Below are 25288 nucleotides of genomic sequence, written 5' to 3'. Positions count from 1 at the left end.
TAGCTCACATTATTTTTTTCTACAACGTGTAGCAGGTTGGAAATAAAATAACCTCTTTGTTCATCTTACCTTCAGTTTTTACAGGACACACTGGATGCACTTTTTAACATAATGATGGAAATGTCAGACAATGAAACGTATGACTTCCTTGTGTTTGACGCTCTGGTAAGCAGCTTCTCTTGTTGACCGGTGTTTATTCTTTGATAGTTTGTTTTTAAAATACCATAAATATCATTGAGCAAAATTACACATGTACGTCCCTCTTGAGTAGTGTTTTAGCCTGAACTCTCAGAAGTCAAGTGAGGGACTGAAGATTTCTCTTCTAAGCGCTTGTTCTCTGTTTGGTCTCACCTTTTTGACATGCTTTCACTTTCTCCTTAGGGAAAAGAGTGGGTTTAGTTACATTAAGGTCAGCAGGTGCTTTAACTTTCTTTTCCATGCTCTGGTCAAAGCTCAGGAGGGGCCCTGGATAAAGAAAGATGTATGTCCTTGTCCAGCTGTCCAGCCATGTCAGAGACACTGTGTTCACCCATCAGAGATGAATTGTAGTGTCCTTATATGTGATAAGCAGCGTAGCAGACAAGTTTGTCACTCAGTGCTTCCTTACGCCTGTTCTGACAACTGAATCAGAGCTGTGATGTATAATGATGGGGCGCTGGGAAATGCAGACCAGTCCTGTGAGTGGGAGGAAGGCAGCACATCTAAACCCAGCCTCGTCTTCTCACCGATGAGGAGAGTCTAGGACAGGATTTTACCTGGGGCTGAAGACATAGCTGGGTTGCAAATGTGTGATGTTTACCAGTGTGGTGAAACTGGTCAGTTTGGCAGGGTGTCAGGACTTCTGTCTTAGAGTTTTACTGCTGTGAACAGACACCATGACCAAGGCAACTCTTATAAGGACGACATGTAATTGGGTCTGGCTTACAGGTTCAGAGGTTCAGTCCATTATCATCAAGGTGGGAACATGGCAGCATCCAGGCAGGCATGGTGCAGGAGGAGCTGAGAGTTCTACATCTTCATCTGAAGGCTGCTAAGAGAATACTATCTTCCAGGCAGCTAGGATGAGGGTCTTAAAGCCACACCCAGTGACACACCTACTCCAACAGAGCCACGCCTTGTAATAGTGCCACTCCCTGGGCTAAGCATATATAAACCATCACAACATCTAAGCTAATGTTGCAAGATAGAAGTAGGCAAGGCTGTCAATTTGAGCTGGTCCCATTTATAGGAAAAAGGCTGACTAGAGACCACACAGATTAAGCCCAGAAGGACTAGGCATCTGGCTGTTGGCATAGATGGCAATTCCAGGTGCCTCTTCCTTTGTACATACTCATTCTTGGTGGACTGTGGTTCTTTGTAAACACTGTTAGGTCCTATGTAGACATAAGATACCATGTAGGGAAGAAATGGAGAGACCAAACTCTGACCCTCATGGGGAGTACTCATACTCCACTTGGAAAATCTCTTGCAAAGTTGCATTAATTTATAATTCCGACAACCCCATTTCTCTTATCTTCCTTCCTCCTTTCCTGTGTAATTCTGTGACTTTAGTCACCTGTGTACAGACAGCACTCTTTTGAAACATTAGCTTCCCATGGCTAGTTGTGATGTCCTGGATCCATTTACTCATAGCAATAGGCTGGACATGGACATGTATAATCTCTCTGTGTTAAATATGCACCCTAAGACTTACTGTTCAGCTTAAAATGTAGAATCTAAATTTTGTAAAAATGACCAAGAAAGAGACAGCACCAGGAGGTTAGAGCCTTGCTCACAGGCAGAGGAGCACTGGGGGCTGTTCACTGCTGCTGCTAATGCTGGCCACCTTCTGCAGGTCTTCATCATCTCGCTGATAGGAGACATCAAGTTTCAGCATTTTAACCCTGTACTGGAAACCTACATTTACAAGCACTTCAGTGCCACCTTGGCACACGTGTAAGTATGACTCAGGAGACCTGCATGTTGTTGGAGTTGTTTGGGGGGGCTGGACACTTGAGAAACAAGAGGAGTCTTCATATAGTCAGCCTGGCTGGAGAGTGGGACTGTGTTCTAAGCATCTTTGTGGAAAGAGGCCATTTGAATAACATGTCAATGGGACAAGGTGTTAAACTAAGTCCCTTCCTTCAGGGTAAGGATACATTTCTTAAAATCCCAGTGTGTGTGCTGGGGAGATGGTGCAGTTAGCAAAGTGCTCTCTGTGCACCTACAAAGACCTGATTTTGAACCCCAGGACCCAATAACGTCCCAGGTATGCTATTGTATGCCTGTAATCCCTGCCCTGGAGGAGGTGGAGACAGGAAGATTCCTGGGATTTGCTGGCTATCAAGTTATGTTGAATTAGTGAGCTCCAGAGAAAACTGTCTCAAAAAGTGAAGAATAATTATGAAAAACACCTGATGTAGACCTCTGACCTCAAGACGTATGTACTTGCACCCATCTGTATGTACATACACATGTACAAATGCATGTATGCACACAAAACCAAAAAGACAAAACCTAAGGGCATACAATGGAGAGATGAAGACAGGCACAGACTTCCAAAACAGACGGCCAAAGTCAGGACCTTATGAATCAGATTAGTGAGATGATCATGAGGCACCAAAGAGTCTGACAGTGAACTAGGCAAAACCAAGTCTGGTAGAAGGTCGGGCCACACCCTCCACCCTACCCCTCAGTGCTTTGGGGAACTGATTGCTTGTTGGACATTGGATAATTTGGTTTATTTTCCTTTTACCCAACAGACAGTAGTTTTAACCTTTTGCATAGAGCAGCCTTTCAGTATGCAATTTGTGGCTTGCTGACTAGAGGAACCAACCTGTCATGGTCACTGTTTCTCCCTGTGGTACTCAGCTCCCCATGGCAGTGTGTGTGGCCTGCCAACCCCATTGTTGAATTCCAGTTACTGTGCAGAGAAATGAGACCAAATCCTGACAGGAATGTAGCTGGGATTTACTAACTGTCCTCTAGACAGTGGCTCATGCCAGGTCATGCTGATTACTGCTCTCTGATGTACCAGGTCAGATCATCCTGTGTCAGGAAGATACAGAAACACAAAACTTACAAAGAAGATGTTATGCAACATACCAGTTAGCCTTATGATCAGTGATTGCCTCATGGGTGGGGAAGGCAGCACACACACCAGCACTTGGTACACTTCCACCCAGCACCTTGACTTTCCAAGCGATCAGCAGCTACAGCTGAGGAGATCTGGTATGGAGCCTAATGACACTGAGCTTAATTAGAGCCCCGGGCAAACGTGAATTCCTGATTCTCCTGCCTCTACCTCCCAAGAGCTGGGATTATAGATTCTCACTTTCTCACCTACCTCCTAAGGGAATTTTCAATAGTCACAGACACAAGACTATAATAGCACATAGACAAGGCCAGTAAGAAGTTCAAAGTCAGACGCTTACCTGCCAAAAAGTACAAGTAATACACTCTGCCAGATTTATTTGCAGTGCTTGGATTTAAGGCTAATTATACGCATACACATGCACACACGCACGTGCATGCGCACATATACACAGAGACAGACAGACACAGGCACACACACATAGAAGCAGACAAAGACACACATAGAGACAGACACAGAGAGAGAGAGAGAGACAGAGAGACAGACAGAGAGACAGACAGAGAGACAGAGACAGACAGACACACACACAGGACTGAGGGGAAACAAAAATAATTGAAATATAGATACCTTCAGAAGTCCAAGTCACCCTAAAGCCATGGTGTTGGGGAGCTGGCTTAGTGCATAAAGTACTTGCTCAAGGTTGAGGACCAGAGTTAAATCCCTGGAACCTAAGTAAGGAGGGGCATTGTGTGTGGCACACATTTCTGATCCCATGTTAGGGAGGTCGAAATGGGCAGATCTCAGGCTCACTGGCTGGCTAGCCACCTAATCAAAACTGTGACCTTAGATTAAGTGAGAGACTAGGTCTCCATAAACAAGGTGTTGTGAAGAACAACATCAGTGGTTCTACCTGAAAGCGAACACGCATGTGCAAACATGTATCCGTACATATACAAGTCATAATAAAATGTAAAACGACATGAAATCCCAGAATACTTGTCTATTGGCATGTTCAGAATGATGGTGATGTAGAGTCAGACTGAGTCCACTTTTCTCATCTGTGAAGTCTCTATCTGGTACCACATTGATTTCAAAAGGTTGGAGCAAGCTGAAAGCAATTAGCATAGGCAACTGCAGTAGGCTGGCATCATCTGTCCTTCACATGTCTGCTTTACATGCCAAAAAATAACTATCCCCAAAAAGCAAATCTCATCTCTTCAACTCTTTGTTTCCCTTTTCTCCTTTTTCATGCATTTGTCTATGTGGTATGCCTGTGTTCATGTGTATGGATGTGTGTGTGTGTGTGTGCTTTTGTGTTCATTTACTTTTGAATGCCCCAAGGCTGATGTCAACAGTCTTCCTGGCTCCCTGTCCCCAGACTTTAGTTAGAAGGCATGCTTCTAGGACCCCCTGTCTCTAACTTCTGTACACTGGATCACAGGTAATCCCCCCGACACACCTGGCATTTACTTGGGTTCTGGGGATCCAAACCCCACTTCTCAGGCTTGCTGCTTGCATAACAAGTGTTTCACCCCCTGAGCCATCCCCCTAGCTCCAGCTCTGTCATCTCCTGATTCTTCTTTTCAGTTCCACCAAAGGATGCTGTGCCTTGTGGAATTAGTTACTTAATTAGTTTTCCTAGTATTTCCAAGAAGAAGGGAGGAGGTATCAAAGCTCAACAGATTCGGAAACAAACCAGCAGTTAGTTTGCCTGTTTAGGGTGTATTCAAGAGGGTGTGTTTGAAAGCTGGGCCTTGTGCTTCCCAGGTAACCACTGTTTCTTTCTCTGTTGCATACCCTAAGCCTGCAAGCTCTATGACAACGTTGATTTCTTACCTTTTTATTTTTTTTAGGAAACTCTCCAAGGTACTGAACTTCTATGTGGCTAATGCTGAGGACCCTAGCAAGACGGAATTGCTGTTTGCTGCTTTGAAAGCCTTGAAGTACCTGTTTCGATTCATCATCCAGTCTCGGGTGCTCTACTTGAGGTAATGGTCCCAGTCAGAGGATATTGCTGGTACTCGTCCAGGTCCCTTGTTCCAGTCTCGGGTGCTCTACTTGAGGTAATGGTCCCAGTCAGAGGATACTGCTGGTACTCGTCCAGGTCCCTTGTTCTTCGTGCTTATTTGTGTTGGTTGCTCATGGAATAATCAAACTTCAGATCTTTGGGGTTGAAGGCAGAGGTGAGTTATGAGACCACTGGAGAAGGTCCACTGAGGCTCATCTGCATCTAGAGAATACTAAAGTAGTAATGACACCAGGACTCACGGGTGTAAATGGTCAATTTGCTGTGTGCTCTGGAGGTCTTGATTGGTGATGACGGCTATTAGAGAGACAGGTCTTGTGACAAGCCAGGAGCTTGGGTTCTATCTCAGTGTGAGGGCAGCACTGGCAGTTTCATTAGTGAGATAAGAATCTCTGGCTCCTAAATGATCATCTCACTTCCTGTGTAGAAAGTGAGCAACCGTCTGATTGGGTGCTCCGGGGTGAGATACTGAGGCTGTACCTCCGATACAACTGCAGAGCTGGGTTGGCTCTGGAGGAGGAGCTAATTAGGTGTTGTAGGACTTGATGGGGCAGCATTAAAAAGGGACAGGCCAAAGACAACCTTGAAGTCAGGGTGGGCAGTGATAGTGTTTGCTGAAGCAAGAACAGTTGAGAACTGAGCACAAAATTAAAGTGTGTTCCATTTTAATTGACTTTGAGCTGCTTTGGGGCTCAGGTCATTTTATACAGTGTCTTCATGCATGTACATTTTGACTGACCCCCTTATGTAAAGCTAGACGGGGAATTTTATACTTGTGGCTTCGTGCCAGCACTCATCAAAGGTTTGGAGTTCTGGAGAAGTTTTAGACATTGGATTTTTAGAAAGATATCAGTGTGTTCATGTGATTGGAGGAGACCAGAAGAAATTGTGTGTGTGTGTGTGTGTGTGTGTGTGTGTGTGTGTGTGTGTGTGCGCGCGCGCGCACTTGCATGTGCTCTTATATTCTGAATCTGTTATACCTACTCTTGAGTACTTAATGGCATTGCTGTGTTACCATCAGTAATCTAGTGCATGGTCTTTTCCTTGAGACGTCGTGTGTGTTTGGAAAAACTACCCAGAGACTTCTGAGTTGATGGCACATATCTTATGAAGACAATTAGAGTGCTTTACTCAAAGCAAGTGCTTGTCAATAACATTCAAGGTGCCTGCAGTAGAGCAGGCCAGCAGTACCTGGGAGGTAGTGGAGAAAGTGGGCAACAGCTGGAATTCATAGGCTAGGTTGGGGAGGGTCTCCACAGTGCCTTTGTCCTCAGTTCCTATTGAAGCTGAGACAGTGGGGAGGGAGGAAGAGAATGGGCAAGGATGATTCAGACAGCAGAGGTGTCTGCCCTGGGAGCTCATGCCTCTTGTCCTTGGTCATGAGGTAAGGAAGGCAGCCATGTTTGCCTCTGCCTGCTGCATCTGCACAGTGACTTTCTGCTATTTTCTTCCTGTGGTTGGTACCCACAAACTGCCAGGCCCAAAGGCATCTCCAGGCTTAGGCCCCTTCAGATAGCTCCAAATGACAGTCCTGGTTAGCCAGCTGTAGACCCTGTGTTAGGACTTCACCTACAAATAACTACTTCACTTTTATCAGAGTCTTGATGTCATTTCAATCTATTTGGGCTGATTTCTAGTCTCTTACAAACAGTCATGGGGTGCCCCATGAGATGTCTCTACACAGTTAAGAGATGGTGACAGCAAGGCACTGACCTCTAGTGTTGTTTTTTGAGACCACAAGTCTACTGTCCATTTTCTTTTTCTCATTAGGTTTTATGGTCAGAGCGAAGATGGAGACGAATTTAACAACTCAATCCGCCAGCTGTTTCTTGCTTTCAACACGCTGATGGACAGGCCTCTGGAAGAAGCTGTCAAGATCAAGGTCAGCCTGGTGACCTCATAGGGGACCCTTTGAAGGCCCCTCATGAAGCTGTATTGTGGTAGGAGGGGAAGTGTGAAGTAGGCTCACGAAAAACAGGAGAAGCTTAGTAGAATGGGCAGATGGAAAAGAAACATGCATGAGGCCATGGCTGTGTGGTAGAATGCTTATATAGCCCAAGTGAGGTCCTGGGGTATAGGCACAGCATTGCTAAAAATGAACACACAATAAAAGTGTGTCCACCTTTTAACTTCCGCACACAGTTGTATATTCAAGTGTCAACTCACCAAGGACAGGCTACCTCGTTAGACATCACATGAATGGCTGTTTATTCATCCTGCTTGACCTCTCGATTTTAGCCAACTGATCCCCCTGCTGTCACAGGTGGCTGTTTCTCTTCTCTGTCCTCCCCCTGCCTCCCTCTTCAAGTGTAAAGTCACCAGCAGCAGCAGTCTTTACAGACTGGGAGGCATGGAACCCTTGAGGGCTCCAGTTTAAAGGTTACTGTTTCTTCCTTGCTTTTAATAGTAACTTGGTGAAAGAAACTTGAATTGCCTCCAAAATATGCACAGAGCCTTTTGGTCAGGAAGACCAAGGCTTGGACCTCCATTTTTCAGAAGGAAGTTGGGGGAGGTCACTCTGAAGACATCAGCATCTGATGGCAAGGGCACCTGCTTCCAGTTCCTTATTTAAACTCCAAGACCTGCCCTTTCGCCCGGGACACGGTGGCATATATATTTTTGGCTGCCTTGGCACTGACTGCCTTTGTGCTTCTCGCAGGGGGCAGCCTTGAAGTACCTTCCCAGCATAATTAATGATGTCAAACTGGTGTTTGATCCCATGGAGCTCAGGTGAGAAGCAGAACACGATCTGTGTCTCGAAATTAACAGGAGCAGTCCAATGCTGGGCGGACCTGGACCCTGCATTTGCCTTTGTTCTAACAAGTGTTAAGGGAATGAACACTTATGTGTGCTCAGTTTGGTGGAAGAGATAAAAGAACACACAAAGCTGGCCCCTGGGAGAGACTTGTACTCTCTGTGGGGAAAGGAGCCATGCAAAAGAAAGTCGCCTAGGGATGCAGACGATGGTGGCCCTTGGAGAGGAGACTGCTAGAAAAGGCATTTTGCAGAAGCAGAAGCAACAGGCAGGTCTGGATACTGATGTTGAGTTTAGGTGTGTTGTGTCTCCCAGAGGCAAACTCAGCTTGAAGGCAGAACCCTCTAGGGAACATGAACAGCAGCAGAGACACTCTCATATCAAGTCTTAGGTCATCCTTGAGTGTTTCTGGGTCCACTCGTGCTCAGCTCTCAGTGGAGAAGTGTGTAAGGATGCCTTCATAGAAGTGTTTAAGGATGCCTTCAGAAAGGCCACATGAGCACACTGACCCTGCCACCACGCTTTTCTTCCAGCGTGCTCTTCTGCAAGTTCATTCAAAGCATTCCTGACAACCAGTTGGTCCGGCAGAAACTTAACTGCATGACCAAGATAGTGGAGAGCAGCCTTTTCCAGCAGGCAGGTGAGTCTCCCTGAGAACTTGCAGCATTTGGGGAAGGAATCAGATGCCCTCCACTGGAGTACACGTGTGCCACAGTGGCTTGTCACAGTGTTACAAAGCGCATTCCTGAGTCTGGTACTTCAGTTCTCTGTTCTCTGGTCACTCTGGCTGGCTGAGAGATTAGTTTATCTTAGTTTATCATAACAAGTGAAGCCTCAGTTTAAATTGAACAAGTCTGTAGCATGTCTGTGTGATATTTATTGTTCTGTAAAGTTACTAACCTAATCCTGAAGTGAGACAATCACCAAAAAGAAAACTAGGGATGTTTCTTGTTATTTATGAAGGACTGATTCTAGAACATTCTGTGAATACCAAAATTTGTTGGTGCTAAAGTCATTTGTACAAAATATTATTGGTCTATAAGCTACACACATTCCAATATATTAAATACCACTCCCCTTTTTCTCTCTGCACGTGTGTGTGTGTGTGTGTGTGTGTGTGTGTGTGATATTTAAGCTAGGTCTTATATAGCCCAGGCTTGCCTCAGATTTGCTATATATCTTGAGATGACCTTAAATTCTTGACCTTTCTACCTCCATCAAAAAGTGAGGAAGGGCTTTAGCAGGAAGACTTAGTAATGAACTTTTACAAATGAACTGTTAGATCAGGAAAGAGATTCCATAGCCTCTGCCCTGCCCCTAAGCCAGCCCATGTCCAGACATAGCACTTCCTTCCCTGCCTGGGTTTTGTTTCTTGCTTTATTTATTTGATTTGAATTTGGTACCAGCAATACCCTTGACTGTTGGCTGACTGTTTATTCTTCATTTTTACTTATTTATTTGGTTGCTTGGTTTGGTTTTTTGAGACAGGATTTTTTCTGCATAGCCCCTGGCTATCCCAGAACTCACTCTGTAGACCAGGATGGCCACAAACTCAGAGATTCCCGCCTGCCTCTGCCTCCCGAGTGCTGGGATTAAAGGTGTGAGCCATCAGCACCCAGCTAGTTTGGTTTTTAGGACCTTCTGGGAAAGAAGTTTAAGAGGCTGAAGTCAGTTTAGTTTTCTTTTTTATTCTCCCCCAATCCCCTCTCTCCCTCTGTGTGTGTGTGTGTGTGTGTGTGTGTGTGTGTGTGTGTGTGTGTGTATACATACAAGTATCCAAGGAGGCCAGAAGAGGTGTCTGATCTAGAGCTGGAGTAGCAGGTGGATCTGAGCCACCTGCTATGGGTACTGGAAACCAGAGTAGGGTCCTCTGGAAAGCAGCATGTGCTCTTTAAGTGCCAAGCCATCATCTCTCCAGCCTTGTTTGGCATCTCTGATAGTTACTATTGTTTCTTTCCTTTTTTACTAAAGCAGTCTTCTCTTAGCAGTCCAGGCTGACCTCAAACCCTAGTTCTTCCATCTATCTTTTGAGGGCTAGGATTGTAAGCACATAACACCACCCCCAGCTAGACAGTTCTTCTCCTTTTATTTTATCCTTTTATATTTTATGTGTTTACTCTCTCGTCCTCTCTCTCATCCTCTCTCTCATCCTCTCTCTCATCCTCTCTCTTATTCTCTCTCTCTCTCTCTCTCTCTCTCTCTCTCTCTCTCTTACTCTCTCTCTCTTTCTATGTGTATGTGTGTGTACATGCATGTGTGCATGTGTGTCTTTATGTATGCATACTACCACACACCACACATACATAGAGGTCAGAGGAACTGGTGGGAATCAGTCCTCTCCTCCCACTGCATGTGTTCTGGAGATAAAATTCAAGGGTCACCTCTCTAGTCACCAGTTAGATAGTTCTAGTTGGTCGCAGTAAAACCACTGGTTCCAGTCACCTTTGTAATGTCCAGAGAACTCGGAGTCATCCTCATGAAGTACCATCATGGCAGAGATCCCAAGAAAAGGATGTAATGACACTCTCCATAAACCACACATCCACAAAGATGTGAACCAGATGTGCTAGCCAGGGACAAGGGAGTCACAGGAATTTGATAATTGTCTTGGTCAGGTAGAAACTTTCTGAGAACATGGCTGTCTGCCTTTGTTTTTATCTACTTCCTGTAACTTAGTGTTCATGGTAACGTTTAAAAAACAGACAAACTGTAGAGGAGTTAGTGGTGTAGAGCATATGCCTAGCATGTGTAGAGCCATGGCTTCCATCTCTAGCATCAAAAACCAGAAAATTAAAAACTTTAAAACACAACTGGGAGTGGGGTGGGGGGTAGGCCGGAGAGATAGCTAAGGAATTAACAGCACTTGCTGCTTTTGTGGAGAACCCAGATTCAATGTCCAGCACCCAAATGGCAGCTCACAACCATCGGTAACACCAGCTTTAGGAGATCTGATGCTTTCTTGTAGCCTCCATGGGCTACTGCTTGAATTTGGTACACATGAACCCAAGTAAGCATATGTGCATTCGCATATGCACACATAGACAATATAGACAATTTTGAAAATTAAAACCTGGAGAAATTGTTACATAATTTACACACTGTTAGGGCTTAGTCTGTGTCTCAGCCATAGAGACAGAGGCCCTCTATCAATCCTCAGCGTTGAAAAAGAAAGACTGTAGTCAGTGCTCACATCTCATCCACCTGTGCTAGGAGTTTCTTACTTGAAGTTGAAGCTCCATGCCTAAATCTATGTGCTCTTCTGGCTGGACTGGCTGCAGGATGTTCAGAGGCAAGTGGAATTGTAGAGGGAGCTAGCAGGTAGCCACGTGTGAGCCATTTTCTGTTCTTCTTCAGAGTGCAGGGAGGTGCTGCTGCCGCTACTGACAGACCAGCTCAGTGGCCAGCTGGACGACCACTCAACCAAGCCCGACCACGAGGCAAGCTCACAGCTTCTAAGCAACATACTAGAGGTGCTGGACAGGACGGATGTGGTGAGTCCAGTCACCTCCTATGGCCTGAGCCTCTGCTAGTCCCTTTGCGCCCAGCAGGAAACTGTGGTTTTTCTCATTTCAGGCAGTGTAGGAGCACTGAGGTAATAGAGCAAGCTGTGCCCTTTTTAGAATGGACTAAACATGGTGTACCTCACATTAGGTTGAGACAGATAAGCAAATGGCTTAGTGTGAGGGCCCCAGTGGACTGCTTTTCCTAACTGGATTACCACTGAGGTCATTGGCAGTACTCTTATGGACTCTACATTGCTCAGGCGCGATGATGGACACTTTAATCCCAGCATTCAAGAGGAGAAAGTAGGCAGATCTTTGAGGTTGAGGTCAGATTGATCGACCTAGCACATTCCAGGCCAGACACGACTACTTGGTAAGGCTCTATCTCAAAAAACAACCAAACAGATCTGTAAGTTCATAGGCTAGGAAGACACTCAACGGGTAAAGAACTTGCTATACAAGCATGATGACCTGCATTTAGATTCCCTAGCACACATGTAAAATCTGGGCGTGGCTGCACTTACAGATATGTGACCCCATCACTGTTATGTAGAAACAGGCATAGCCTCCAGGGCTCACTAGGCAGCTAGTGTAGCCAAAATAGTGATCTGTAGATCCAATGGGAGACCTCAACTCAGCAAATAAAATAGTAAGAAAGAAGAAGGCTCTGGCATCTACATGGATATGCATAGGCAAGTGTATCTTTACACACATGCATACACACCCAAACCTTAAAGAAGGAAATGAACCAATTTCTGCTAAGACCCACTAAGATGATTTTCCTGAAGAAACCTCTTTAGCTTCTGCATTCTGGTCTCATCGTCTCTGATGCTGTCGCCATCTCTGGAGCCCATTAGAAATATTTTTAAATTTGGTATTCTCTGTGATCCAACCCCCGACCCCACCTCTTGAGAACGGGAGTTAAACCTGCCTGGATCTCTTGTGTCCTGTGTTCAGGCTCCACTGGAAATGCTGGGAAACGGCACAGAACATGTTCTCTTGAACACTGATGGCAGAGAAGGAAAAGAACCTCACCCCAAACAAATGATGGTTGCCAGGGGCAGGGCTTCCCACACGTCAGGGGACCACTTGTTCTCTTTGGCCTGTGCTTCTCAGCAGTATCTTTAGAGTCTACACTGCCAAAGGACACAGGAAATGCTCTCTCTGTCTCACACCCAAGTCTTACTTGACTTGCCTGGCTCCACCACAGCTCCATGGCCCACCTCATGCTCAGCGTGTCATTCCCTTGGGCGTTTCTGCTCTTCTGTGCCATCCTTGGCCCCAGAAGCATGTGAAGATACTATTGTTTTCTCTGACTCAGCCCTAAACTTGTCTTTCCATATCCTTGAGCCCCAGGACTTCGAGTACTGTTTGTACAGTTCATTTGATATTTATCCATGATAGATAATCCACCCCCTTTTTATCCTTACACATCCCTATAGAAACCACATGATGAAGCTGAAAACAGTTTCCTGTAGTGCTGTGATTTGGAGTTTGATTTCTAAGCCAGAACTTGGTAGTGAGTAAAAAATATGACCAGTCATGTCATACACATAGCATTTTTTTAAGTGACTCTTAACTGTGGTGGTACATACAAGGCCTATGAGCTTCGAGCCAGACAGGGTCCCAGCATTGAGAGGGGCAAGTGGACTGTGGGCTCCCAACCCTCACCAAGAAGCTATCTGCAGTTGGCAGTGTTGGTAAAGGAAAAATGGTTACCCTGAAACTAAGGGAATGTAATGTCAACTATAGACAGGGAAGGAATTAGAGTATGCACATGTGTTCAGCACTGTGCTGTGTTAGTCCGGTTGAGTCCAATAAGAGCACTGTGGCCTTCCTCCTTTCTCAGTTACGAGAAGGTTGATGAAGAGGAATAATGGCCCTGAGTCACATGTGACTGTTAAAATGTTAAGTCCTAGAGCGATGATGCCCAGTCTTCTGCACCACACCACAGAATAGTGGGCTTAAACAGAAGTTAGTTCCTTGGAAGTTCTAGAAGCTGGAAGTCTGAGGTTAGGGTGTCAGCATGGTTGAGCTCTGCTGAGGACACTCTGCAAGGCTCATGGATGGCCACTCTCTCCCTGTGTGTTCTCATGGACTCTACTTCTGTCTACACAGCAAGAGGCAGAGAGTATAAATGCACCTGTCCCCCCTCAGTGTCTCTTCTAATAAGGGCACTAGTCCCCTCAGATCAGGGTCCCACCCTTGTGACTTTAATTACCTTCCAGGGGTCCTCTGATATTATTGGGTGTTAGGGCTTTAACATTTATACTGAAAAGGAATCACAAACATTTATTGCACAACAAACCCGTAACCTTGAGTTTTGATTGGAGGGAGGTTCTTTTTGTTGTTGTTTGTTTGTTAATTTGCCCCTGGGCAGCAGCATCAAGAACTTTGTTCTTTTCCCTCTCCTTCCCGAGTATGTGCCTGACTGTCCTGGGTGCCCCTCATCTGCTCAGCATCGTTAGCTGGGGATGTCACAGCTTTGTTTCTGCCACAGGGTCCCACTTCAGCACACATACAGCTGATCATGGAGAGGCTGTTGAGAAGGATCAACCGGACCGTGATTGGGATGAGTCGACAGTCTCCTCACATCGTGAGTCTCTCCTGGTAGCCCACACTGCAGGCACATGGTCCCACCCCACCCCACCAGTGGCTCTACGCTGAACCCGTGTAGGCCTCCGTATCACCATTACACGTTATAAGCCTATCTCAGTTTCTGAAGGAAAAAGGCCGATGTCATTAAGGATTAGTGAGCAGTATGTTCTTAGGAAGGCCAGTGACCTGTCTATTATGCCTAAATAGTTGTCAATAAAGGACAAAATTGAGGCCAGAATAATGATGGAAAGCTGAATGGTGTCATGGTTGAAGTGAATCCGCTTCTATTGAATATACCAGAAGCTGAGGTTAGATTTTAATTAGAGGACCATTCTGAGGTCCAAAGGATGATCTAAGATGGCCATGCTTTAACTTTGAATGGCTGACTTATTAAGAATAGGTAGCAAGGAGCAGGCAGTGAGAAGCATCAGGCTGATAACAAGATACCATCCAATAGAGACTTTACAGCACAGGCGACTGGAGTGGTCCAGGTGAGAGAGCAAGCAGTGGTAGCATCAATAGAAGGCTGGTAAGCATCCAGCAGCAATTAGCTGGTGACGTTGAGATAGTCAGTCTGGACTCTCCAAGAGACTGAGCTTTCTCTCCATGACTGAGCTTCCCATGGCCTAGCTTCTGGCTTCTCATTCCTCCTGAAGGCATTTCCAGATCATGTCGTAAACAATAGTGAAATAACAGCCCCTGCTGCAAGTACTTGGTTTTCCAGCTGTTCTCAGGGGCACAATGTTTCTTTTTAAAATTAAACTTAGTGTGTGTGTGTGTGTGTGTGTGTGTGTGTGTGTGTGTGTGTGTGTGCCATGATGCATGGCATGTGTGGAGTTCAAAGAACAACCTTCAGGGATCATTTCTCTCCTTCTATTGTGTGGGCCCCAAGCTTGCAGGAAGCACCTTTACCTGCTGAGCCATCTAGCCAGCCCAAGGATATAAGATTTTCAACAACCTTAGCTGTTTGTTGGAGGGAAAAAAATCTATTTTTTCTTAATATACAACACAGAGTTGGGGACACAGGCAGCCCCAGGCAAAAGGGTTTTTGGAGGACACTTGAAACTAACAGGCCAGTATTTAGGCAGTATTGTGTGTTCGTGGTACATCTCAGTGTCCAGAATGGTGTTGGGCTAGTTTTATATAATTGTCATTTTGTTTGTTTGTTTGTTTTTTAGCTAAAATGACAAGCAGTTCGTTGAAACGCAGAAAAATTGGGTGAAAGGCTGATAGGACTCAGGCACTCTTTACGAACTAGGTGTTTTAAAACTAAATGTGTTTAATGGCCTTTCTGTGAAGGTAGCAGCTGTTCAGAGATTTAAGGGAAAATTCTTATGCCCTTGAGTCACACAAACATGAGATTTAAAAAAAAAAGTGAGGTGCAGATGAATGAGCAGTCAAGTATAAGCAATAACTTGTCATATTGTAAGAGAATAATTAAAATCCTGTCAGACTCCTGCAGTTGAGTGTGTGTGTGTTTATCTGTGTATGTCTATGCATATGTGTATGTGTTTATAGAAATGCATGTTTGTGTATACATGTGTGTTTGTGTGTGTATATTCTTGTGTGTGTGTGTGTGTATATGTGTGTGTGTGTGTGTGTGTGTGTGTGTGTGTGTGTCTATTCCTAAGTAAGGTAGAACCAAGTTCACAGGTAGAGTTTTGACTATGTGAATAAGACTCTTACCGAAGATTTTTGAATTTATATCATTTGGAAAGCAAATGAATGGTTTGGGGAAAATTATTCATCTTTCATTTGGTTCTATACCTTCAAGGTAAATGTCAAATGAAATTAAACATTCTGTGTGAAAAATTAAGTGCTAGAGCAGCTGAGAAAAAGCATAAATGGATATGCACCTGATCCTAGAGGACTAGGACGATTGAGTCTCCAAATATTAAAAAAGAGGGAGAACTAGATTTTTGTCCTGATAAAACATCAGAGTCATACAGCATATCTGGAAAGTCACTAATAGACTTAATATACAAAGACTATTGTAGCCAATAATAATAGTGTTTTAGTTAAATAAGTAAAGAATATGAAGGAATGGGATAGGGCATAGCTCAGTTGAGAGACTGCTGGCCTGGTGTGCACATGGTCCTAGGTTTGATCCCCAGCACCGAATGAACCAAGCATGCCTGTACCCGCCTGTAAGCATAACCCAGCACTGGGGAGACAGGAGAGTCTGAGGTTCAAGATCATCCTCTGTTACATAGGAATTGGAAGTGAGCCTGGACTACCAGCAAACTTTTCTCAAAAATAAATAAATAAATAGGAATAAAAAGCAAAATAAAAAAAATGCCCAGAACGATATAGAAGGAAAGTTTTAACTTAGAGCAAAAGAAATGCAAGTTAAACAAAAGCGAGATTAAAATAAAAATCCAGAGTAAGCAAGAGACCAGAGACCCAAATAGCATTTGGCTATTGCATAAATGCAAAGTATATGATAATTTGTAAAATGTGTCCAGATCTCAATACAGTTTATGTATTGCCTTATGGGTAGGAAAAAATAAGCATTTTCAGTAAATAGTCTAAGACATACATTCAGAGGGAGGTATAGGAGTGGTCTCTTCTCTCCTTAAGCCAACATCTCTGTGCCAAATTCATTTAAATTTGTGTAGCTTTTGTATTTACATGAGTACAAAAGGTAATGTATTTTCCTCTGACTAGAAAATGAGGTCTGTTGGCTGAAATTCGTGTAGCTGAGGGAAGAGCGCCCTGAGTGTGTCATTTAGACCACACAAGTAGACATTACAGTCATCGCGGATTTCTCTGTCCCCTTCTCAGAGTCTGGTACAGAGTTCCACATGGTTCACAGACTAGATATAACTGTCCAAAGGGTTCTAGAGTCAGAGAGATGGCTTTTAAGGGTTCCCATCCTCCTCAGCATTGTTGCAGGTTAAATATCCCTTATCAGAAATAATTGGGACCAAGGGATTTCAAAAATTGTGGTTTTTCAAATTTTGGACCATTTGTATAGATTTTCCCGATTGAGCATTTTCAACTCTTTTTGTTGTTGTTGTTTTGTTTTGTTTTGTTTTGTTTTGTTTTGTTTTGTTTTGTTTTTCAAGACAGGGTTTCTCTGTGTAGTTCTGGCTGTCCTAGAACTCACTCTGTAGACCAGGCTGGCCTCGAACTCAGAAATCCACCTGTCTCTGCCTCCCAAGTGTTGAGATTAAAGGCGTGCGCCACCACTGCCCGGCGAGCATTTTCAACTCTTAAACCCCCAAATCGAAAATGCTCCAGAAACCTAAAACGTTTGCGATGTTCCCTGAGAGATGTTTCTCGGCACCTTCTGTTTTATTTCTACTCTTCCCACACCTTCCAACCTTCAGATTTGAGTCTTTTCAGTTCTGCCCCAGCCGGGAACTCAGAACCCACAAAATAATATACCATAACTGGTAACCTAGTTGAGATCTTTAATGCACCTAGACTAGCATTTCTTATCCTATGGATTGCAACCCCTCTGAGGTTTAACAACCCTTTTCACAGGGGTTGCCTAAGATAGTCTGCAGATCAGATATTTCCCTTATGATTCATAACAGTAGCAAAAGTACAGTTATGAAGTAGCAATGAAAATAATTTTATGGTTGTAGGTCACCACAACATAAAGAACTGTTTTTAGGTGTCACAGCATTAGGAAGGTTGAGAACTACTGCTATAGACCTAGAGGATTCCAAACATTGTAGCTGTTAATGGGGTGCCCACTACCCCAGATTTTAATACTCACACTAGGAGGTGCTTGAAGCAGAACTGCAAAGCATATGCCTTTGGATCTTTGGGAGTAGTATTTCTAGTTCCAAGTGTCTTTGTAGATAGAGCTTAATGGGTAGAAAACCCCAAATCCATGATGCCCAAAGTCTCTTATCAGTTACTCTAAGGAATCTTGACTCTGCTTCTTTCCTCGCAGGGCAGCTTTGTGGCTTGCATGATTGCCGTCTTACGACAAATGGAGGACAGCCACTACAGCCACTACATCAGCACCTTCAAAACCAGACAGGACATCACTGTAAGTTGTTTGCTCTGGATCTTGGCAACACTAAAGTGTGTGTGTGCTTAGATGTAAGTATGTGTTCTTGAGTGTGTGTGCATGTGTGTAGATATGTGTGTTGTGAATGTGTGTGTGTGAGTGTCTGTGAATGTATGTGTGTGAGTGTGTGTGTGTGTGTGTGTGTGAGTGTGTGGTGTTTAGAGACAATTCTTGTCTAGTACCCAGAACCCAGACCAACTTCAGAGTCATGATCCTCCTGCTTCATCGCCTAAGCACAGCTAGATCCATCTGAAGATTTCTTACATTTAACAACAGGTAACTGAAGCTGAATCAAGAGTTTCAAGCTCCCTTCACAACCACTGCAGTGGGAATGGCTGTCCACAGAGGGCACCAAAAGGAGAGTAGATGTTTCCTCCAACCTGATAGAGTTTAAGTAAAAGTTCAACATCTGCACCAGTCGTCACACAGGGGCTCAGTATGGGCCCTTCTTCTGAAACACTTAGACATCTTTTTGCCCTGAAACGTTTGTTCCTCATTTAAGGAGATATTGGTTCCTTAAACTATGCATGGAGTCTCCATGACTGCACATGCTGGTTCTTTGGATTGTGTTCATCTGCCTCTCTTTCTAAGGAAAGCACACAGAGGTTACCCCTCTACCCCTTACAGTGTTTGGAAGTGATCTCCTGTTGCTTTAAAAAGAAAGCGTGTTTTTGTAGTTTCAACAAGCATGCCTCTAAAGTCTTCAGGGAACTGTTAATGGAATGTAAGCTGTCGCTAAAGATGGTCTCTGAGCAGAGGGCTAAACATGGGCTGTGTTAGCCAGCTGACAATCGGATGGTCCCTGCCATCCGTGCATAGCTCACTCTTGTCTACACTCCATCCATGCATAGCTCACTCTTGTCTACACTCCATCCCTGCATAGCTCACTCTGGTTTACACTCCATCCCTGCATAGCTCACTCTTGTCTACACTCCATCCGTGCATAGCTCACTCTTGTCTACACTCCATCCGTGCATAGCTCACTCTTGTCTACACTCCATCCCTGCATAGCTCACTCTTGTTTACGATCTGCATTTTTCTGCTTTCCAGTCGGTCTCACCACCCTGAGCACATGTAGCTGATGTACCAATGTGGATACACTCCATCACCCCCATCTTCCTTCCTACAATGCCCACATGGTAAACAAAGCTAGAAAACAGAGAGGATGTATCATTGTTAGTCCAACGATGACTTCATAGTGTTGGTCCATGTGACTTAAGCTAGGAGCCCAAGAAGAGGCAGCATGCTTCAGGAATCAGCCATATGTGGCTGTGTCTGCAGTGATCTGTTGCAAGGGAATCCAGACAGGGGAAGGGCGTGGTGGAGGCCACTAAAACAGCCATGTGCTCTCCTTCAGGGCAGATGGTGTAGCAGATAGCACAGGTTTGACGTGTAACGATTCTGAGTTCTTGGAGGAAATTTGACACAAGCTACTTAATCTTGCTGAACCAGTTTCTTCATCAGTAAGATGCTGTCTACATGGAGGCTTAGTGTGAGCACTGGTGAAATCCATTGGTGGAAATGCCTAGCCTTGTGCTGTGCATGTAGTCCAAGCCTGTGAAGAGCACCTATTTGTATCAATAGTTCCATTCTTATGGGCTGTACAAAAATACCCTAGTGATTTCTTTTTTTTTAACTTCCTGTGGAAAGCAGGTAGAGTAGGGACCTTGTGTGTTCATGGGCAGACAGTTTGAATCTAAATTCAAGGTTATCCTGTGCTACATGGTCTGGTTCAACATCAGCCTGGATTATATGAGACAGTCTCAAAATTGATGATATGCATATATATCACTCCATCTGTCTGTCTGTCTGTCTATCTATCTATTTATCTGTCTATCTAGAGATAGAAATGATAGCTAGGTAGAGGATGGATGGATGGATGGATGGATGGATGGATGGATGGATAGATGATGGATGGATTGATAGTCAGATGGGCAGATGGAGGCCAGGGAATCCTGACTCTCAGGGTACTGTGTTCTTAGCACTGCCAATGTTCTTTTTTCCACAGGACTGTACACACAGTCAGAGAAGCAAACAATTAGGTCTTCTTTTTAGCAATCTTGGTGGGAAAAGTCTGAATTTAACTAAGTAGCAAAAATGATTTCAGAACCTTTTAATTTTTTTTTTTAAGCCTGGCCATTCTATTTCTGACTTGCTCCTCCTTTGGACAAGACCAGCCATTGCTACTGCCCCATGCTCAGTGCGCTTGTGGTATTCCTTGTTACAGTTCTCACATGACACTGTGATGCAATGTTTCCGGCTTGTGTGGCACTTTTCTTCTGTTCTAACTAGTCAGGAGGATTTGAACTAAGATCTGTAAAATACTGATGACTTGAGGACATTGACTGATCTTACAGTGGACCAACTTTGATCCCCAGCATCCACATGGCAGCACGCAACCATCTGTAACTCTAGTTGTTGGGGATCTGACACCAGCTTTTAGCTTCCATTGGCACCAGCCATAGGCAGTATATTGATATGCATGCAATTTATATGCAATTAATATGAAATTAAAAAGTTTTAATTAAAATGGTTGCTATCCATTTTTTGAGGTTCAAGAGATGTATGCAAACAGCACAAAGCAGAGGACTAAGAGATGATGGTTATAAACACGGGGTCTGTGGCATGCCCCATCTTGCTTCCTATTTTCTGTGGCCATTTAGCCTTGTGAAACCATTCGTAAAAAGAAGGATAATATTGTGTCCCTCTTTTTATAATAGATTCATGCTGTGAAACAAAAAAGTCTGTCATAGGCTAGGGGTACTTTTGATCACTAGTAGTCACAACACTTGGGAGACTGAGTCAGGAGGCCAAGTTTAGATTACATCTTGTCTGATGATACCAAAACCAAAGCAAAAATCAAATTATGCAACAGTTATATAGAAGAATGCATTGTCCATAATAACTTTCCAGAAATGCCACAACTGTGGGTCCTTCATTGTGTCATCCCAACATAAAGGTCCTTCTGTCCACTTGCTGAGAGAAAGACTGAATGAGCCTGTTTTCTAAACCATTCTTCTGTTGTTCTCCACAGGACTTTCTCATGGAAACCTTCATTATGTTTAAGGATCTAATTGGAAAGAATGTGTATGCCAAAGATTGGATGGTCATGAATATGACCCAAAACAGGTGAGAGAGCCCATGGCCATTCTGGGGACATTTGACCTTGAAATGCTCTGGTTTGCCTTGCATATGTGAAGCACTGTTAAATCTTTATCCCTCACACTTGCCACTTATAAAGAGGGTCTTCCCCCTTTCCTGACCACAGCGTGTTGGCTTGGAAACTCCCCTTCACGAGACTACTAATTCCTCCCCATCTGCTTTCTTTGCTTGCCTGGGTTAGTGTCCTCACAACCCTCGTGTTAATCCCTACTGGCCAGCAGCTCTGCATACCCTCTCAGTGGCTCTGCGTGCATTCCTCCTCTTCATGTTCAAGGTGCTGCCTGCCTTTCTAGCCACTTCCTCCTTAAGCATGTAACCCCTGCGCCAATCAGAATTCTAGTTCCTAAACATGGCTTCCGCCTCGTATCACTGCCTCTGCCTGCCATGCCTTCTCCATCCTCTCTGGAAGTCAACCGTTCTTCCATTCACAGGGCCCTTCTGAAACGTCACCTCCGCTGGAATCCTCTGCCCTGAGTTGTCACTGCTCTAGAGAGAGGCGGTTGGACCTGGGAGAATGGAGCCCATTAATGAGGCAGACTAAAGTCTCAGGCATTAGCTAACTTTTTTCCGAGCTCCAGACAGTTTATGCCCTGAGGGTTAAGAAAGGTCACATGGGTAAGAGTCTCATGAATTCAAGCTGCATACGGTCACAAGACAAGCAGCGTGTGGCGAAAACATTTTTCCATAGAGGCATATAAAGGATAGGGTAAACATTTTATTGCTGTTAACAGCCGCAATAATGAGTAAGCTGAAGCAAACCCACTCCTATTGGCTACTAACGGGAGGAGCACGAATTCACATCCCAAGAACAGTCCTGTGTTTTGAAGAAACTGAGGTCACAAGACTCTTGCCTTATTTTCTTAGAGTACTCTCACAAGCATTCAAAATTCTCCTCACAGAACTCCCTGCCTGGACCGTATTCCAATACCCATCCTTTCAGAAATGGCTGTTGATCTTGTGTTCCTTCTGATTTCCTGCATCTCTTTGAAAGTCTGTCACATAATTCTTTGTCATGGTCTCCATTGGAAAACAACTAGATGTCTAAGTGAAGGGTGCCTACTGCTGTACTTTAATCTTCTAAAGACTAGCACTTAGGTTTTGAGCATGTCATGTTCCGATATTGTGTCATTATCATAGAATTGCTACCTAGCAACAAATGCTTACAAATTGACAGGAAATGAACTGACTATCTATAATATTGCATTGCAATATATTATGGCATTAGAATGTTGCCAGTGAGCCACATAAGCCAAATCAATATAAGTGTTGTCAGCTTCCCATGGTCCTGTTAGTCAGAAAGTCCCTTCCCAATTAAATATCAGCTTCAAGAGAGATTTCATGAGAATGCTGGCCCGTAAGGGTAGGTGTCATAGCCAAGTGTAAACTGCTGGCTCAGGAGCAGTGAGCTTGGTCCTGCAGTCTCTGCTTCACCTTCAGCCCCCAAGCTCTCCCAGACCTTGAGAGAAAGTTTGTTTCTATGTCCCCTTTTGTAGCTCGTGCTCTGTGGCCTCTAAGGACACCATACGGTTATATTGACTTTCCCAGCCAAGCCAGGAGTGCTTGGCTTCCTGTTCAGAATATGTGGGGAAACATCTCCAGAGACATGGAGCTGCCTTCCTCATCTGTTATTTCCTCCCCAGGGTTTTCCTTCGTGCCATCAATCAGTTTGCTGAAGTTCTTACCAAGAACTTCATGGACCAGGCAAGCTTTGAACTTCAGGTAAGCATCCACCCATGTGGAAGGCCTTCGGTTATAGCAAGAGGCTATGTCAGCTGAGAAAGTGCCATTTCCGATTTTATCACTGTCAAATAAAGGAGGGTTTCAGGGGTCTGCTGATTTCCTGAAGTACACATTCCCAAAATGGTATTCTCCAGACACAATAAAATGGTTTGGTTTTCATTGCACAAAGGAAACATACATAAAGAAAACATGAGCAATACTGTCTTAGGAAGTACAGCTAAATACAAATATAGTAGTCTCCCCGACCCTCCGATATTCGGTCCAGGAGCATCAGAGGAAGTCTGAGTCTTCAGCCAGTGCTAAGCCCTCTTGTTACTATGTTCCTATGACTAGAGACCCATGGTGATGTTTGATTTGGACTTTTGGCCACAACACTAATAATGAATAGTAAAATAGAACAATCACAGCAGGATAAGGGAAGTTAGTGTGAACTAGAGTCAAGTAAAGTGCTAATGGTTTCAGACCACAGTGGACCGCAGGTCCTGAAGTTTCAGGAAGCAAAGCTAGGGCTAAGGAGGCTTCTCTCATCCTTGCCTTCAAGGTTAAGTTTTTTGTGTTGATTCTGTCCACACAGACTCGAATGTGTTTCATATGCACACCATCACTGTCATATGAATACCTTTAAAACAGGTAACGGCTGGGCGCGGTGGCAGTACACCTCTAACATAATGAGTTCTAGGTCAGCCAGGGCTATAATGAGACCCTGTCTAAAACAAAACAAACCCAGGTATCTGGTAGCTTCATCTTCATCTGTCCCTTCATATGACAAATGGAAGGACATTTATGTGTGCAGCCAGCAGGGCCTGGTGAAGGTCCACCGGGTCCCAGCTCTGTGGGGGCTTTAAGTTCACTAAACATTTTCTTGTTGTGTGCTTTTTGTTTTTATCTCAAATGTTTAGAGAGTTGTATAACTAGAGGAGGATATATAAGCATATACATATATATGAATTGATAATTATATATGTATACAGGTATATAATACATCATGTGCAAACCAAAATAGAGAAGAGCGCTGTAACCCTTTAATGATCCGTTGGCTGACTTTCTTCACTTTTTTCCACACCTCTCTGCCTTTTTCCCAATGATGTTAAACATTTTCATAATATGTTTAATGGCTGAATATGACTCATTATGCTCCTGACTTCGGATGTAGTGAGTAAATTCTTGTTAAGAACATTTGAATTGTTTCTAGTTCTTGTTACATTAAATAGCTGTGAGGGCCTTCTTTGGTTGAAATGTTTTTCACAGAGGAAAAAAAAATAATCAGGAAAGTATTTACCAGTTCAAAAGTTTGGAGAAACTGGAGGGCTCTTGAAACTCACTGCCAGGCCACCTGCTATAAATAGGTACATTTCTTGGCAGTACTTCCTGTGCCCCCAGGGTAAAGAAAAATGTAAAGTTTGGGTTGTTTTTCTAAAGGTTAATGTTAAGTCTCAAAACTTTCAGCAGTGAATAATTGAAACCCCAGACGGAACAAGAAGTCCTGTGGGTTTTATTTGAGTTTTTAACAGTGCAACACTCCCGCATGCGGGTGTTTTATCTGGATCCTCACTGGTGTAACTTTCTATTTTGCCTTGCCCGCGTCATGCATCCTGTGAAGCTCTGGAACAATTACTTCCATTTGGCAGTAGCTTTTCTCACCCACGAGTCCCTCCAGCTTGAAACTTTCTCAGAAGCCAAGCGCAACAAAATTGTGAAAAAGTAAGTTATCCCTTAAAGATCCGGTGACCGTTAGGAAGGTGAGGTCTCTGCTTATGTTCAGCACTGTGATGTTGTCATAGAAATTACAGGGACTTAAGGGCAGGAGAGATGGCTTGGAGGTTAAGGGCACTGACTGCTCTTCCAGAGGTCCTGAGTTCAATTCCCAGCAACCTGTAATAGGATCTGATGCCCTCTTCTGGATGTTCTCATATATAAAGTTAAAAAAATCAAAAAGAAAAAAGAAAAACAAAAAAAGCCCCTGCCATTAGAAATTACAGGAACTTGCTCATGTTGATGATGGTGTGCGTTTTATGTGTAATCTATCAATAGACCTGAAGTTCCTCCAGGTTCGTATTGGTTTTCTTAAGGTACCTCCACTCCCCTCCTCAGCCACATCATGCTATTGATAGAGTCAGGGCCCTTGCCTGGGATCTCCTGCCACCTGCTGTCAGTTCACCAAAATTGCAGGCATAGTGCCGCCTTAACTTTTTGCAGCATCCCCAGTCTTTTGTATTAGATACTCTGAGCCATCAGAGATTGTTTGAAGTATGAAGAAAGCTGTGCATATTGTATGTGCAAACTCCCTAAGCCATTTTGCATAAGGGACTTGAACAGATCTGGGGATCTGGGGATCTCAGAGCCAGCCCCTGCTATGCCAAGGGATGACTGCATGCACACAACTCAGTTCCACTGCAAATCCTGT

The 25288-nt window shown here is 44.1% G+C and overlaps 1 protein-coding gene across 1 annotated transcript in view; it reads left to right on the top strand.

The window, feature by feature from the left end:
• Window positions 1-25288, top strand: part of Dock5 (dedicator of cytokinesis 5) — a 173754-nt gene that overhangs the window by 114601 nt on the left and 33865 nt on the right. The window contains exons 20-31 of the mRNA XM_028758729.1: window positions 76-165; window positions 1835-1935; window positions 4927-5061; window positions 6870-6981; window positions 7759-7829; window positions 8388-8494; window positions 11209-11345; window positions 13858-13953; window positions 17863-17961; window positions 21017-21111; window positions 22785-22863; window positions 24485-24585. Of these exons, the coding sequence (XP_028614562.1) occupies window positions 76-165; window positions 1835-1935; window positions 4927-5061; window positions 6870-6981; window positions 7759-7829; window positions 8388-8494; window positions 11209-11345; window positions 13858-13953; window positions 17863-17961; window positions 21017-21111; window positions 22785-22863; window positions 24485-24585 (1223 nt within the window). The remainder of the gene's footprint in view (window positions 1-75; window positions 166-1834; window positions 1936-4926; window positions 5062-6869; window positions 6982-7758; window positions 7830-8387; window positions 8495-11208; window positions 11346-13857; window positions 13954-17862; window positions 17962-21016; window positions 21112-22784; window positions 22864-24484; window positions 24586-25288) is intronic.

This window comes from Grammomys surdaster, unplaced genomic scaffold (assembly GCF_004785775.1).
Source record: "Grammomys surdaster isolate TR1022 unplaced genomic scaffold, NIH_TR_1.0 126219, whole genome shotgun sequence".
Classification (NCBI taxonomy): domain Eukaryota; kingdom Metazoa; phylum Chordata; class Mammalia; order Rodentia; family Muridae; genus Grammomys; species Grammomys surdaster.
Note: the sequence above shows the minus strand (reverse complement) of the source record. Positions and strands in the feature narration are given on the sequence as shown.